This window comes from Sinocyclocheilus anshuiensis, unplaced genomic scaffold (assembly GCF_001515605.1).
Source record: "Sinocyclocheilus anshuiensis isolate Anshui unplaced genomic scaffold, SAMN03320099.WGS_v1.1 scaffold162, whole genome shotgun sequence".
NCBI classification, from domain to species: domain Eukaryota; kingdom Metazoa; phylum Chordata; class Actinopteri; order Cypriniformes; family Cyprinidae; genus Sinocyclocheilus; species Sinocyclocheilus anshuiensis.
The window spans coordinates 1,678,492-1,692,077 of record NW_015542351.1 but is presented as its reverse complement, the minus strand read 5'-3'; the positions used below and the strand labels follow the sequence as shown (position 1 = coordinate 1,692,077).

Genomic DNA, 13,586 nt, shown 5'->3' with positions numbered 1-13,586 from the left:
ATATAAAATAAATGGAACATTTTAATAAATAATAAAACATTTTCTATCATTCAAAAGTTTAGGGTTAAGAATTTGTAATGTTTTTGAAATGTCTCTTATGCTTACCAAGTCTGCATTAATTAATCAAAATTACAGTAAAAGCTGTAAAATTATGAAATGTTATTACAATCTAAAATAACTGTAAAATGTAATTTATTATTGTGACGCAAAGCTGCCATTACGCCAGTCTTCAGAGTCACATGATCCTTCAGAAATCATGCTGATTTGCATTTTTTTGTATTATCAATGTTGAAAACAGATGTGCTGCTTAATATACACGTGGAAACCATGATTAAAGTTTAAAGTCCTATTTGAACCTCAAAAAAAAAAAAAAAAAATATATATATATATATTGTACCTTATATGCAACAAATTAAACATTATTTAGCAGAAAATCTAAATATCTAAATGGTAGTAGACAAGAGAGAAGAACAGAGACCAAAAATATCGGTCAGTATGCATTTATTTGTCACACAACACATTCAAACAGGTTTTTGGGTAATTAGCACAAAATTAACCACCAGAACAATTGCTTTAACAGGTTCTGACCTTTCGGATTTGAATTGCACATATTGTGGAGTGACAGCGTTTCATGCTTTTATTGTCCATTTAAAAGCGCAAGCATTTGAGACAGATGTGTTCTGACTGCTTTGGGACACAGGAAGTCCATTAAAGTGTCTGGTCTATGTCTTTACCACAGGAAGCTCAAGCAGTTGAAAGTGTTCTTGTTAAAACAGACTGGGAGGAGAGCATGTGTTACCACACCAAATGCATTGCCAGTCATTACTGAGCTAAAGTGACCAATTAACCTGGAGAAAAATAACCAACGCGTTGCTTTGCAGATGCAAATACACTTCTGAACATATTTCAATGGGAAAAGAATTGAAAGCATGGGTCTTTCGAATAAGTGTGGACTTAATTTACATGGACGGCAGGGCAAGACTAGTGCAGATTTGGCAATGTATTTATGCAGGGAGCCATATTGGCTGAGAATTTATACCATGTGTCTTGCACATTGAAAACAATTCAAATAAGGAAGGTACGGGCAAACGAACAAGTCCAGACAGGAAACTAAACTCTCTACACTCAAAGGCAGTCCCTGGCATCACTTTCCCTTAAAGGTCACCAAAAAGGCAGCAACTCTAAAGACATTCATTGAGTTCTGCTACTAAAGGAAACAGCTGGTTTTCAGGCACCTTCCTCTACAACATTTAAACCAATGCAACTGATGAAAACTCCAATTAATATATAAATACAAAAAAATATATAATGAATTATTACAATGTAAGCTGATCAAGACTTAAAAATCAGGACCAATCTTTCTGTTGATTTATTACTGTGAATGTGAGCTGAACCATCTTCACCTTTTATCTGGCATGTGCTTCAAAAGCCAGTTTTACAGCCGAGCTGCCTGAATGTATTTACAGATGGCACTGAATATACCTGTACAGTAATGTACTGGGACATCAAAACCTGTTTGTTAAAGAGTTGTGCGTTAGTTAACTTCCTAGTTAGTGATGCCCTCATGTATTAGTCTCTGAAACCTGTTACGATTCAAACCAGTTTGGTGATATTCAAACAATGGAAATTAAAGAGCGCACAAAGATTGTTTCAAGTGAGAACAGTTTTAACTCGTTTGTTCTTGTTCCTGCGGATTTACCCCCAAAAAACTGGTTACCAACATCTCATTCACTCAACCCACACAATACAGCGCTGCATCTTTTTCAGTCTTTTTAATGGTGTGACCAAACGCATCCACACTCTCAGGCTTGGGGCTGTCGGAGGGAAGACAGCAGAAGTAGGAGTAGGTTGAGGGCGGGCCGGTGTTCCTGAATGCCCAGCGCCACCAGAGCCCCGGCCAGTACTGAGGTCACTTTGGGCAGCAAGGGAGGACGAGCCTCCATAACCTACCAACATAGATAAACACTAAGGTTAAACCAGAGTGAAATGATCAAGTGTTGTTTTTCAATCAGAGAGCCTCAGTAGATGTCCAAGGGGGCCGCAGGATGACTTAAAGGGACAGTTCACCCAAAAATGCTGTTCCAAATGAGTTTCTTTCTTTTGTAGAACATAAAAGAAGATATTTTGAAGAATTTGGTAACCAAACAGTTGCTGGACCCCATTGACTTCCATAGTATTTTATTTTTTCCATACCGTGGATGTAAATGGGGACCAGCAGCAACATTCTTCAAAATATCTTCTTTTGTGTTCATCAGGAAAAAAATGTATTAAAAAAACTACAGATTTGGAACAACTGAGGGAAAGTAAATAATGACATTTTTCATTTTTTTGGGGTTAACTATCCCTTTAAATGTAATTAAATTAATAAATTATTATTAATATACTAATAATCTAACTCTAATCTAAATTAAAGTGTTAAAAAAAAAAACACATAAAAGATGTAAAATGTTCAAAATTCCCGTCCTTAATAACTATTGTTTTTATTGAAAAACATACAGTTCTTGAAACTTATGGAATCACAAAATGAATTTTCTTGAAATAATTGAATATTTGTTTTGAAAAGAAGCTTTGTTTTAAGTACAGCAGAAGTACCAGAAATTTCTCAGCCTACATGGCCGTTTGAATTTTGTGTTGGATTACGGTGTCCTTTGAGTCAAATAGGTTGAAGAAATCCACAGTTAAGTGACAAGCATTAAATGACATAAAAACTGTTAACTCACCTTTTAACTATTTTTCTGATAACTTGGATTTCTGGGTAGCTCTGCCCAAAGTAAAATCTCACTGATCGAAAATCTTGCTCCATATGTTCTGATATTGTGTGATTGAAAAGCATTTTTTCAGCTTTCAGTATCTCCTTTTTCCAAACGAGTCTACTACATTACGGGTGGTACTTCCAGTTTAGGGAGCTTCCACTCAAAATGACTTAAATCATTTCAAATAATAAGGCTGCACTACAAATAATCCTTATTTGTCTGTTTGATTGAATGAGCTGTACATTTTCCGTAATTCTCCATTATATTTTTATCTGTCAGGAAAATAATATAAATCTTGCGGTTTTAATGTGACAGTCTTAAAGGAATATCTGTGACAAAATCTCTTTTTAGTCCGCTAGCTTTCTTTTTCTTTGAATTTCACTGTATTAATATGAAAAAGACAACACACTGTGCAGATGTGGTCTGCTCTCCTATTTTTAGCTCCAAATCCTCACTCACATCTCTTTCCTGGTTTTTCACAGAGCGCTTTATAACATAACTGTCTCCCCTTTTTCACTTCTAATCCCCATCAGCAGTGTTTACTGAAATATTTCTGAAGCTAGAAAATGAAACATTTATCTGTTCAAAAAGAGGGATAGGACATTGAAATATCCATCGGTGTTACAGTTAATGGGGGAAAAGTTTTTAATGCAAAAAAAGTACTGACCCCAAACTTTTAAACGGGAGTGTAATATGATTTGGAAATTTCTTTCACTAACACTTTGTAGGAAAATAATAAAACACATTTTTTTTTTACTATTTTCCTATTTAATTAAAAAAACAAAATATGGAAAACAAGGATATTCTGAAAATATGAAGTTGCAAGCAAACCTCACCTTTTCAACTTTATGCCTATGTATTCGTCCATCAGAGCCAACATAGAAGGTGGAGAATGCGTCATATGTTCTGAACAGAAAAAAATAAATATGACTACACAAAGACGAGCACAGGGCAAGGTTTTGATAGGCTGTCACAGCATGTCTCACCTGTAGAGGTGGCTCTTGTCTTTCTTGTAGAAGAAGATCAGAATGGAGTGGAAGGGCAGGCCTTTGACTCTCCAGCGAGCTTTGATGGAGCTGTCTTCTGGATGCTTGGTCAGCTTCAGCACTTCCAGCTGAGCCTCTGCATAGTAACACTGACACATCAATCGCCAAAGCATCAGAGTCAGCTGGTACGCTACACGACCCCTTTAGAGACAGACATTATACCATTCAGATGTGCGGTTTCAAATATACCGGTACTTTGGCAACAAGCCAAAACCAGTCATTCAATGGTAGTTCTGACTCATTTTGGAACTATTGTCACTGTGTAATTAACAAACAAAACCACCCATGATTTGTTTTTCCTCAAAACTTTTTGACGTTCTTGCAGAAAATGCTTTGCAAGCAAAATGTTTTCCAACATGAAGGAAAAAAAAAGTTTTGAGAACAAATCTTGAGACATAAAAATGTCTTGATGCAACAAGCATTATTAATTTTGCTTGTGAAACTTTTAATGTATTTGAAAAAAAAAAAACATTTAGCAAACAAAAGAAAAAAGTTGACAAAACATGAAATAATCAAAACATCTTTAGAGAACAAAATGTTATAGTTTTCAAAAATAAATATTCAAAAATATTTCCAAACATAACATTAAACACCATGAGAGAACAAATGTTTTTTGTTTTTCTTGGTAAACTTTCTGATGACTTGCTTGAACATTTTGCAAACAAAACATTTACAAACAAAATGTCTTGAGGCAACAAAAATGTAGAGTTTTAATTTTATAATGAAAATATTATTATATCAGTTTTTTTTATTGTATTGGTAAGCTGTAACCAGGACTGGAATTGGGGTGTGGGGGGCTTTGGGGAAGCCAGGGTGTGAATTTCGAGGGGGGGACGGCGTTCCAGTTCCTATATTTAATCCATAGCCTAACAGCCTACAAAAGCAATCAGAGTTCCGCACATAAAGGTAGTGCAATATATAGTAATACATTTCAGATTTTTGCAAATGTGCCAGTGCGTATTTGTTTGCACTCTGTGGGGTGCCAAAGGTTTCTATTTACAAGTATTGAAAAATGTATCCAATCACAGACATATCTGGTGATTTCTTGAACGTAATGGCCAATTAGCCATTTTAATGATTATAAAGGGAGTTTGCAAATGTGATATTGATTTTATTTGACAGTTCAATAAACAAGTTAATATAAAATGACTTATATTTTAAGAACACTGTTGTCTGATTTTGCTCTATTTTATCAACAAAAATAGTTCCAAACAAGGTCACAGCTGAGCCGCTGCGCATCTCCATGCAAACACTTTATGAATGAATGTGTTTTTTAGTGAATCTAGTGAGTCAATGATTCAGTTACCCTTTCATAAAGACAGTCACTTGTTTTCTTCCTGAATGAATCAGCTGTTTGAACAAATCTATTGAATGAATGATCCAGTGACAAAGACAGTGACTTGCCGCCACCTACTGACAGTTTTGGTTTCATTTTTAAAGGGGTCATATGATGCTATTTTAAAGATCATTATTTTGTGTATTTGGTGTAACAGAATATGTTGACATGCTTTAATGTTCAAAAAACACATTATTTTTCAAATACTGTACATTATTGTAGGTCCTCTATGCCCCGCCTCTCTCAAACGCGTCGTTTTCAACAAAGCCCCTTCCTTTAAAAAACACGAAAACACCTTTCTGTCGGGAGAGAGAGAAGCCGCAGCATGTGAACGCGCCGCCATCTTGAGGGAGAAAACAAGCGAGACAAGCGCAGCCTTGTACTCTTTTAGGTTCAAAAAACTGTCGTCCATAAAATGTGTTGCACAAATTCGAACATCTGGGTTGTGCTGTTCTGTTGTAAATAAATCTTAACCAATGATTCCTAATTGCATCTACTTCCGGAAGGCCAAATAAAGTGCTTTTGCTTTCGCACTGAAACACACAGAGTCTCCCTGACATGGCTGCATCAACACTACTGATGTTCCTGAAACCACGCCTTCTTTCTTTGCGTGCACATTTGGGCGGCATTATGCTAATATTTCCACATAGTGACGTAGACATGTGGGGGCGTGTTAGAATGAGCCATTTTAGGTAGGCGTGGTTGACTCTTAACTTTTATAAAGAATATCTCTTTGGATTTGAGATTTTAGTCTTTGCAACTTTACAGATCTTCTTTATGCACCAAGAGCTTGTAACACTTCAAAGAGAAAGGAAAACTTGAAATCGCATCATATGACCCCTTTAAAGTATAATTTAAGTTTTTCAAATCATTTAATATTTCTATATTCAAAACTTTATATTTAAAACATTCATTTCAAAACATTGTTATTATGAATTCAAATGCATTCATATCACCTCTGAACCTCGCTAAACAGTCTGTAAATACACAGAAGTGCTACTTTTGTGTTCTGTTCCACCTCTGTAGTGTAAAGATTCATTTTGTTGATACTGATTTCAGTTGATTGGTAACTTATTCTTCCTGATTGTGTCTTATTATTCTAATTCAATTTATTGCTTTCATTAAACATTTTTTTTTTAAGTTTATAAATATAAATGTACGAATTTGACATAAAAGATGACATGCATTTAAAAAGGTTAGAAAAAATGCCATTACAAACGTCAAATATCAAATATCGCCTCATAATGAGTAGGTTAGTTTTTGTTATTGACCAGAAGGTGCTCCTAATTTTTTGAGAATTAAACAGAATTACACAGGTAATTATCTCCAAGCAAAGATTAAATTGAATGAATGTATTTGTGCCTCATATCATTGACCTGTAATGTGCCTTTCTCGATACCCAAGAAAACATATGGTTTAGAGGAAACATGAAATACGTCTTATGTTATTATATATTATAAAGTCTTTTATAATTTAGAACAACAATAGTCACAGGGGTTCACTGACAGCTAGTATAAATCAGGTCTAAAATCTAGTATAACATACACTTAGAAATTCTTGACCTTGTTTTGGTGTTCAGAAGGCCATTGATGAACTCAACATCTTCAGAGTATATGCTGTAGTCATGATTTTTCACAAAGAAACTGGGAAGCTGAAACACAACGTAGAACCTTAACTATTAGTCAAGATTACACTGCAATTACATTATTAAAAAAGGTATCATAAATGTAATATCTTCCTACAGCCTCCATATATCAAGCATTATTTCTCCCATTCATTTTTCTACAAATGGTCCATCTCATCTCCCTTAAGCTTGTCTTACCTCCACCCTCAGCTTTTCATGCATCAGGGCCAGTTTCTCCTCATTCTCCATGTCTCTCTGGCTAGAGCTCTTGTCCACTCTCTCAGTCTCAGCATGGCTGTAATGCGTGACATTGAGGGCCGGATAGATACTCTGCTCATCCTGTCCCTTTCTTGGTTTGACCCCAATCTCTGAGACAGACTCCATCCCAGGGCAGTGAAAGCAATAGAAGCGAGATCCAAACATAAAAGGTGCAGGGCATCCCTCGGTCTCAAACAGACTCCTGAAGGAGCCTCTTTCCATCAGCTGGTTTTGCTCAGTCCCATCCTTTCCGATAATGCTAATATCATCCTCTCTGCTTCCATCAACAGTGGTTAAAGGAAAAAGCAAGTCAAATGGTCTGTTGGGTCCCAAAGCAAGGAGCTCACTTAGTTTGGCCGGCCCAAGAAAGGGCACTTCCACCACGGTGTGCTGCTCATCGGTCTCTCCGGGTTTGAGCAGGACAGGCAAGCTAATCGCCTCCTCCCATTCCTCCTCCTCTAGGCTGGCTGCTCGGTTCGGCTGGCACGCATGGTGGAAGGGATGGGACAGGGATGGCTGTTTAATGGACAGGTAACGTAGACTGTTTGGAGGAGCCAAGTTCCATGATGCACTGCTCAGAGTCCTACAGTTGTCAATCAAGTGAAATTCGGTTGTCTGCAAATCAGACAGAATTTGATTAGAGATTGGTCAAAGCTTTTGATCAATTTAATGCATTTCTTAAAAAAAAAAAAACTCTTTTGAACAGTAGTGTATTTTCTTTACACAATATATTTGGGTGAACAGATCTTAACCCTTATTTTCAAAAAAAAATTTGAAGATAAATTTTTCATGGTAAAAGGTTTTACAATGTGTACCTGACATAAATTCCAGCACTGTTTCGTCATTGGTTGTCTGCTGCCATGGTTCCTGGCACACCCCACCCAAAGAGAGACACCCCCTCTGCACACAGCCATTCAAGTCAGGGTGCTGAGGTGACCTCGATGGAGTCTCAGTAAGATGACATCATCAAGCTACTCAAAGAGGAGGAAACGTGAACACTCCCATCCACCGCTGCCTCTGGTTACTCACCCATTCACAGAGACCTAAACTTTTGTCCTTCAAAACCTAACCTGGGCCAAAAAATTATAATAATAATAATTACATTTAAATCACACTAACAAGACCAGATATCCAGATCTTCTTCAATACATTTATGCATTTGACAGACATTTTTAAACAAAGCAACTCAGTCTACATTTTATCAGTTTGTGAGCTTCCCAGGAGTCTAACCCATGGCATTGCTCACACTGCTCTACTAGTTGAACTTCACTACCAATCAAAAGTTTGGGGTTGATAAGATTTTTTTGTTTTTGAAAGAAGTTTTTCCACTACATTTATTCGCAAGAGGAGCGATAGAACCTGTCCCTCTGAGCGAGCTGCAGAGCGGGTTTTACAGCCGCTATTTTGTGGTGCCCAAGAGAGATGGAGGACCGATAATGGACCGAGGCTCATCAACCGAGCGCTTCACAAGCGCAAGTTCAGGATGACAACGTTGAAGCAGATCCTGGCACAAATCTGTCTCAGGGACTGGTTTGTATCCGTAGATCTGAAGGATGCATACTTCCACATTCAGATCACAACGCGCCACAGGCGCTTCCTGAGGTTCTCTTTCGAGGGCACAGCATACCAGTATTCAGTTCTACCATTCGGGCTGGCTTTAGCGCCACGCACGTTCTCGAAGTGCATCGATGCAGCGCTTTCCCCTCTCAGAGCAAGTGGTATGTGCATTCTAAATTATCTGGACGACTGGCTGATTTTAGCCCATTCGATAGATGTGCTTATCAGTCACGCCGACACGCTGCTTCACCATCTGGAGTCCCTAGGACTGCATGTGAATGTGCAAAAGAACGTGTTCACCCCGAGTCAATCTATAACATATCTGGGTGCAGTGGCGGCTCCAGGATTTTTTTGTTGGGGGTGCTAAGGGGGGGCTTAACAATTCAGAGGGGGTGCTAAAAAACTAATTAAATTGAGAGAAAGTAAAGAATGCCTGCTTCAGCTATCTAAGCATGCAAATTCAGCCACCTTGTGTTTTTTTATATACAGCAGCTTCGAAAAAGGCATATTTTACATTTTTTTTACATTTTGGTATTAAACTTCTCATATGCCAGTAATATAACTTTTAATGCCAACTGCCAAATATGACGCTTACAAATTAATACAATTTATGAACGCACATAGAAAAGAGAGAAAGTAGGGATTTTCTTTTGTTATTATTTTATTTTATTTATTTATTTATTTTATTACACATTTCTATTTACTCATTTTTTTGACCATCAAGTCAAAAACTCTCAATGCCTACTGGCAGGAAAACACTGTAAATTCTAACAATGTTTTACAATAGATAAAGTGCAGACGATTCATAAAACAATTTCCACATAAGCTATTTATTAAGAGTTGCTACTCTGTGTGACGACAGGCTCCTCTCCATCCGGGGTTGCGTTTCAGTGTAAACGGACCAAAACAGAGACTTTTGAAAACGATGGTGTGGCTGCCCACATTCGTATTCGTAACTCTGCGTATCCTTGACGACAGTGTAAACAATAACATCATGCACATTGTTGTACCCATAGATATGTATGTATACATATCTATGGGTGTACCTGCATGAATGGTCATGTGACATGCATTTTCGGTTGTGGTCCTGGATGGAGAACGTATCTGAAACTCCGTGAAAACGCAAGTGTAGACGAGGATCGTTTTCATTTTAAAACGCCATTTTAAAAGGAAAACACAGTAGTATAAAAGGGCTTGAGACTGTCGACTTGTTATTGTTCTCATCTGCGCTATTCTGCAAAGTGTCTGAAATTCACTGTCTTTTACTTGATATTAAACAGCGCTCCATTATGATAACTGTTGATACTAAACTTAAAATTAATGCTAATGCGCACTGTACCTAAGCGTGCCTAATTGACCCCTCTTCCACATTGTCAACTGTTTATAGGCATCTTTTTTTTTTTTTTTTTAGGTTTTTAATGTTTATTTTTCAGTGTTAATGAAAGTGACACTGGGAGTTAAAAAAACAGGAATATCATTAGGAAAAAGGGGGGGGCTGTGCCGGGGCTAAGCAAGCTTCTGATGGGGCTATAGACCCATCAAGCCCCGCCCTAGCACCGCCATTGTCTGGGTGTGTGTTTCGTTGAGATGAGGGTGCGAGGGTGTTCCGACTTCAGGCCTGTGGTCAGAGTCTCAGAGCAGGTGGCACATAAACTGCTGTGAACTGAAGGTGGTGTAGAGCTGCACAACTGATCGAATTTCTAATCGTGATTACAATTATGGATGCCACAATTACGCAATCATTCAAAGCCGCAATTAATCGTTCAAAGTCCACTTATGTTATTTTTTTCTTTCTACATGTTATCTTAAGGGTTTTTCCATTGTTTTAATTTTAGTTTTAGTATAACATTATAATACCATTCATATTTTTACTTTTTTTATAATTTAAAGAAGAAACCAATCCGATGTATAGTTGACATTTGAGGCTTAATACTATGGAAAAGCACTAAAAGTTTTTTAAGTTAAGTGTTTTCAGCTTGTTTATTTTCATATAAAAAAAATACGGCATGCAGTTGCATCAAACAATGGTATAAACATCATTCAATGTAAATTGTGATAATCGTAATTAACAATCGCAATTACAATTTCAAGAGAATAATGGACAATTATGATTTTTGTCATAATCGTTCAGCCCTAAGGTGGTGTCCTTAGCCCTAATGGCCTTTTTGCCACAGTTGGAGCAGCGACATGTGCTGATTCGCATCGACAACATGTCTGTGGTTTTGTAAATAAATCGCCAGAGTGGCGTATGCTCCAGAGCCTTTTTCAAGCAGGCTGCGAGCCTCCTGTTATGGGTGGATCGTCATTTACTCTCCATCAAAGTGGCGCATATCCCCGATCTTCTAAACCGCGGAGCGTACATGCTTTCGAGGGATGGAATACCCCACGAAGAGAGGAGGCTGCATCCCAGCTTGGTCTGGATGATTTGGGATCGCTTCGGGAAGGCGGTGGTGGATCTGTTTGTGACGAGTGAGAACACACACTGTTCAATGTTCTTTTCGCTGTCTCACTCCCCTCTGATGGGGGAAGCTCTGATGTTGCGCTGGTCAAGAGCTAGACTTTATGCATTTCCCCCGGTGAAGATTTTGCCTCTGGTATTATGCAAAATCAGGGAAGAGAGGGCTTCAGTGATCCTCGTTGCCCCAAACTGGCTGAATTAGCTTTGGTTTCCGGACCTCAGGGAGATGCTGGTGGCTCCCCCTTGGTGATCCCGCTCAGGAAGGACCTGCTGTCTCAAGCGAATGGCCCGATATGGCACCCCAGCTGGAGCTGTGGAGCCTGCACGTGTGGACTGCACTTCAAGGGTCCTAGAGGAGCTAAGTGCCCTGTGTATTCATGTGATTGACACGATCATGGAGTCTCGTGCACCCTCTACTAGGCGTTTGTACAAGCTTAAATGGGGAGTGTTTGTGAAATGGTGCTGTGATGAAGATATGGACCCAGCGAGCTGTCCCGTGTCAGATGTTTTACATTTCCTGCAGCACAAGCTCGATAACGGGAGCCTACCATCAACGTTAAAGGTTTATATGGCCGCTATTGCTTTGTTTTGTTCCCCGGTTGTCGGGCAATCTATTTGGAAGCACGCAGGTTTCTCAGGGGAGCGAGGAGACTACATCCCCCATGCCTGCCTTCGGTGCCGCTGTGGGATTAAGCGCTGGTTCTGAAAGCTCTCTCTCTACCCCCGTTCAAGCCTTTGGAATATATTGCTGTAAGAGATGCTCTCCCTCAAAGCTGCTCTGCTTCTTGCACTTGCTTCGGCTAAGTGCATAGGGGATTTGCACACGCTCTCAGTGGATGATGATTGTATTTGCTTTGGACCTAGGGACTGCAGTGTTACTCTCCGGCCCAGACCTGACTACGTGCCTAAATCTCTTTCTACCCCCTTTATGTCATTTCATTGCCCGCTTTGGCTGCTGAGCCCATTGACCTCGACTGATGCCCGTTAGGGCTTTGAGGATCTATATCGATCGCTCGTATAGTGGATGCTATCGTGTCGGCTTATGCGAGCCGGGGAGAGGAATGCCCTCTCAACATCAGAGCCCATACAACACGGACTATTGCTTCCTCATTGGCCTGGTCTAAAGGCTCGTCTATTCGGGATATAGCCTATGCTTCGCAGCTGGCTGGTCTTCACAGAATATTTTCGCCAGATTTTATAAGCTGGTTGTGCCATCCTTGGTGTCTCTCGGTGAGTCACTAAACTTACTTATTCTTGTAGTTCATTGCTATGTTTGCAATTTGGGGTGCAGTTGTTACCGCATTAGTTGTTGACACTGTGCTCGCCCTTGTACTCTTTATATGTGCTTTGTACCAGTTGTTACCACGTATAGCTGTTGACACTGTAAAGATCTATGAGCATGTAACTCCGGTTCCCTGAGAGCGGGAACGAGACATCGCAAAGATCGTCGTGCCCGCTGCTCGATCAGTGCTGCAACATTCAGTCTCAGATTCTGATGCAATTGTCGCTCTTGCTGCATTTATACTGCCTGCAAGCTTGCCAGTATTTGCATGCAATTTGCATGGATTAGCGACAATTGGCCAGTTTATTGAACTGGCGTTATCCTATAAGGTTTCAGGATTTTGGAGAAGGGGAGGAGTTTCCACTGCGATCTTTGCAATTTCTCATTCCTGCTCTCAGGGAACCGAGATTACAATAGTAACCGGAGACAGCCACCTACTGTGTTGGCGTGTGGACCAGAATTTACCCACTATTGCAAAAAAAAAAAAATAAATAATAATAATAAAACAAAAGAAAAGAAAATAAATAAATAAATTTAATTATTTTAAAGGGGTGGTTGACTCGTTTTGTTCTAGGCTTGATTGTGTTTATGGGGTGAAGTCTAACATGTGTTCATGCTTCGTTTTTTAAAAAAACGCATAATTTTTCACATAATTTACCTTTATTCTTCACCGCTCTGTCCCTTCTCTGATAAACATGCTGATAATTTCCTGCTTTTATGAAGCCCCTCCCTCAGAAATACGTGATGGGCTCAGATTGGTTAGCTGGCCCAGTGTGTTGTGATTGGCTAAACCGCCTCTGGTGCGCGTCTAAACGTCCCGCTCCTTATCGCAGACTTATAAGTGCATTACCGCCATCTCAATTAGGAGTGTCAATGGTCCATTTGAGAGATGGGTGGCGGTAATGCACTTATAAGTCTGCGATCCGCCGTAAAGCAAGAAGAAGAACAAGACACGCCAGGCGCCAGCTGTTGAGAACGCTCTCAGGAGGACGCGCTCAGGACAGACAGTTCGGACATTGCGGTGAAAATCAGAGGTAAAAAACAATATAAACACTGTTCAGTTTCTTGCACAAACCGATTGTTTTGTGTCTTTACACATCAATGTATCGTCACGAGCCGCAGGGTTTAATTTGGTTTTGTTTGTGTATGTTTTTTTGACTCCCAAAGCCATGATTCCCATCCACTTACATTATATGACTGACAGACTGCAACGGTTTGAGTTCAAAATCTTCGTTTGCGTTCTGCTGAAGAAACAAAGTCACCTACATCTTG

General features: G+C 39.2%; 1 protein-coding gene across 2 annotated transcripts in view; it reads right to left on the bottom strand.

Annotated features, from left to right (window-relative positions):
• Positions 1-486: 486 nt before the first annotated feature.
• LOC107691522 (uncharacterized) overlaps positions 487-13,586 on the bottom strand; it is a 19,143-nt gene continuing 6,043 nt past the window's right edge. The window contains exons 2-7 of one of the 2 annotated variants that reach the window (XM_016490145.1): positions 7,833-8,087; positions 6,958-7,632; positions 6,698-6,786; positions 3,740-3,940; positions 3,590-3,659; positions 487-1,946 (exon numbers count right to left, since the gene is read on the bottom strand). In XM_016490145.1, coding sequence (XP_016345631.1) covers positions 1,803-1,946; positions 3,590-3,659; positions 3,740-3,940; positions 6,698-6,786; positions 6,958-7,632; positions 7,833-7,931 — 1,278 coding nt within the window. In that variant the 5' untranslated portion in view covers positions 7,932-8,087 and the 3' untranslated portion in view covers positions 487-1,802. The remainder of the gene's footprint in view (positions 1,947-3,589; positions 3,660-3,739; positions 3,941-6,697; positions 6,787-6,957; positions 7,633-7,832; positions 8,088-13,586) is intronic. The other variant, XM_016490147.1, reaches the window with a different exon arrangement.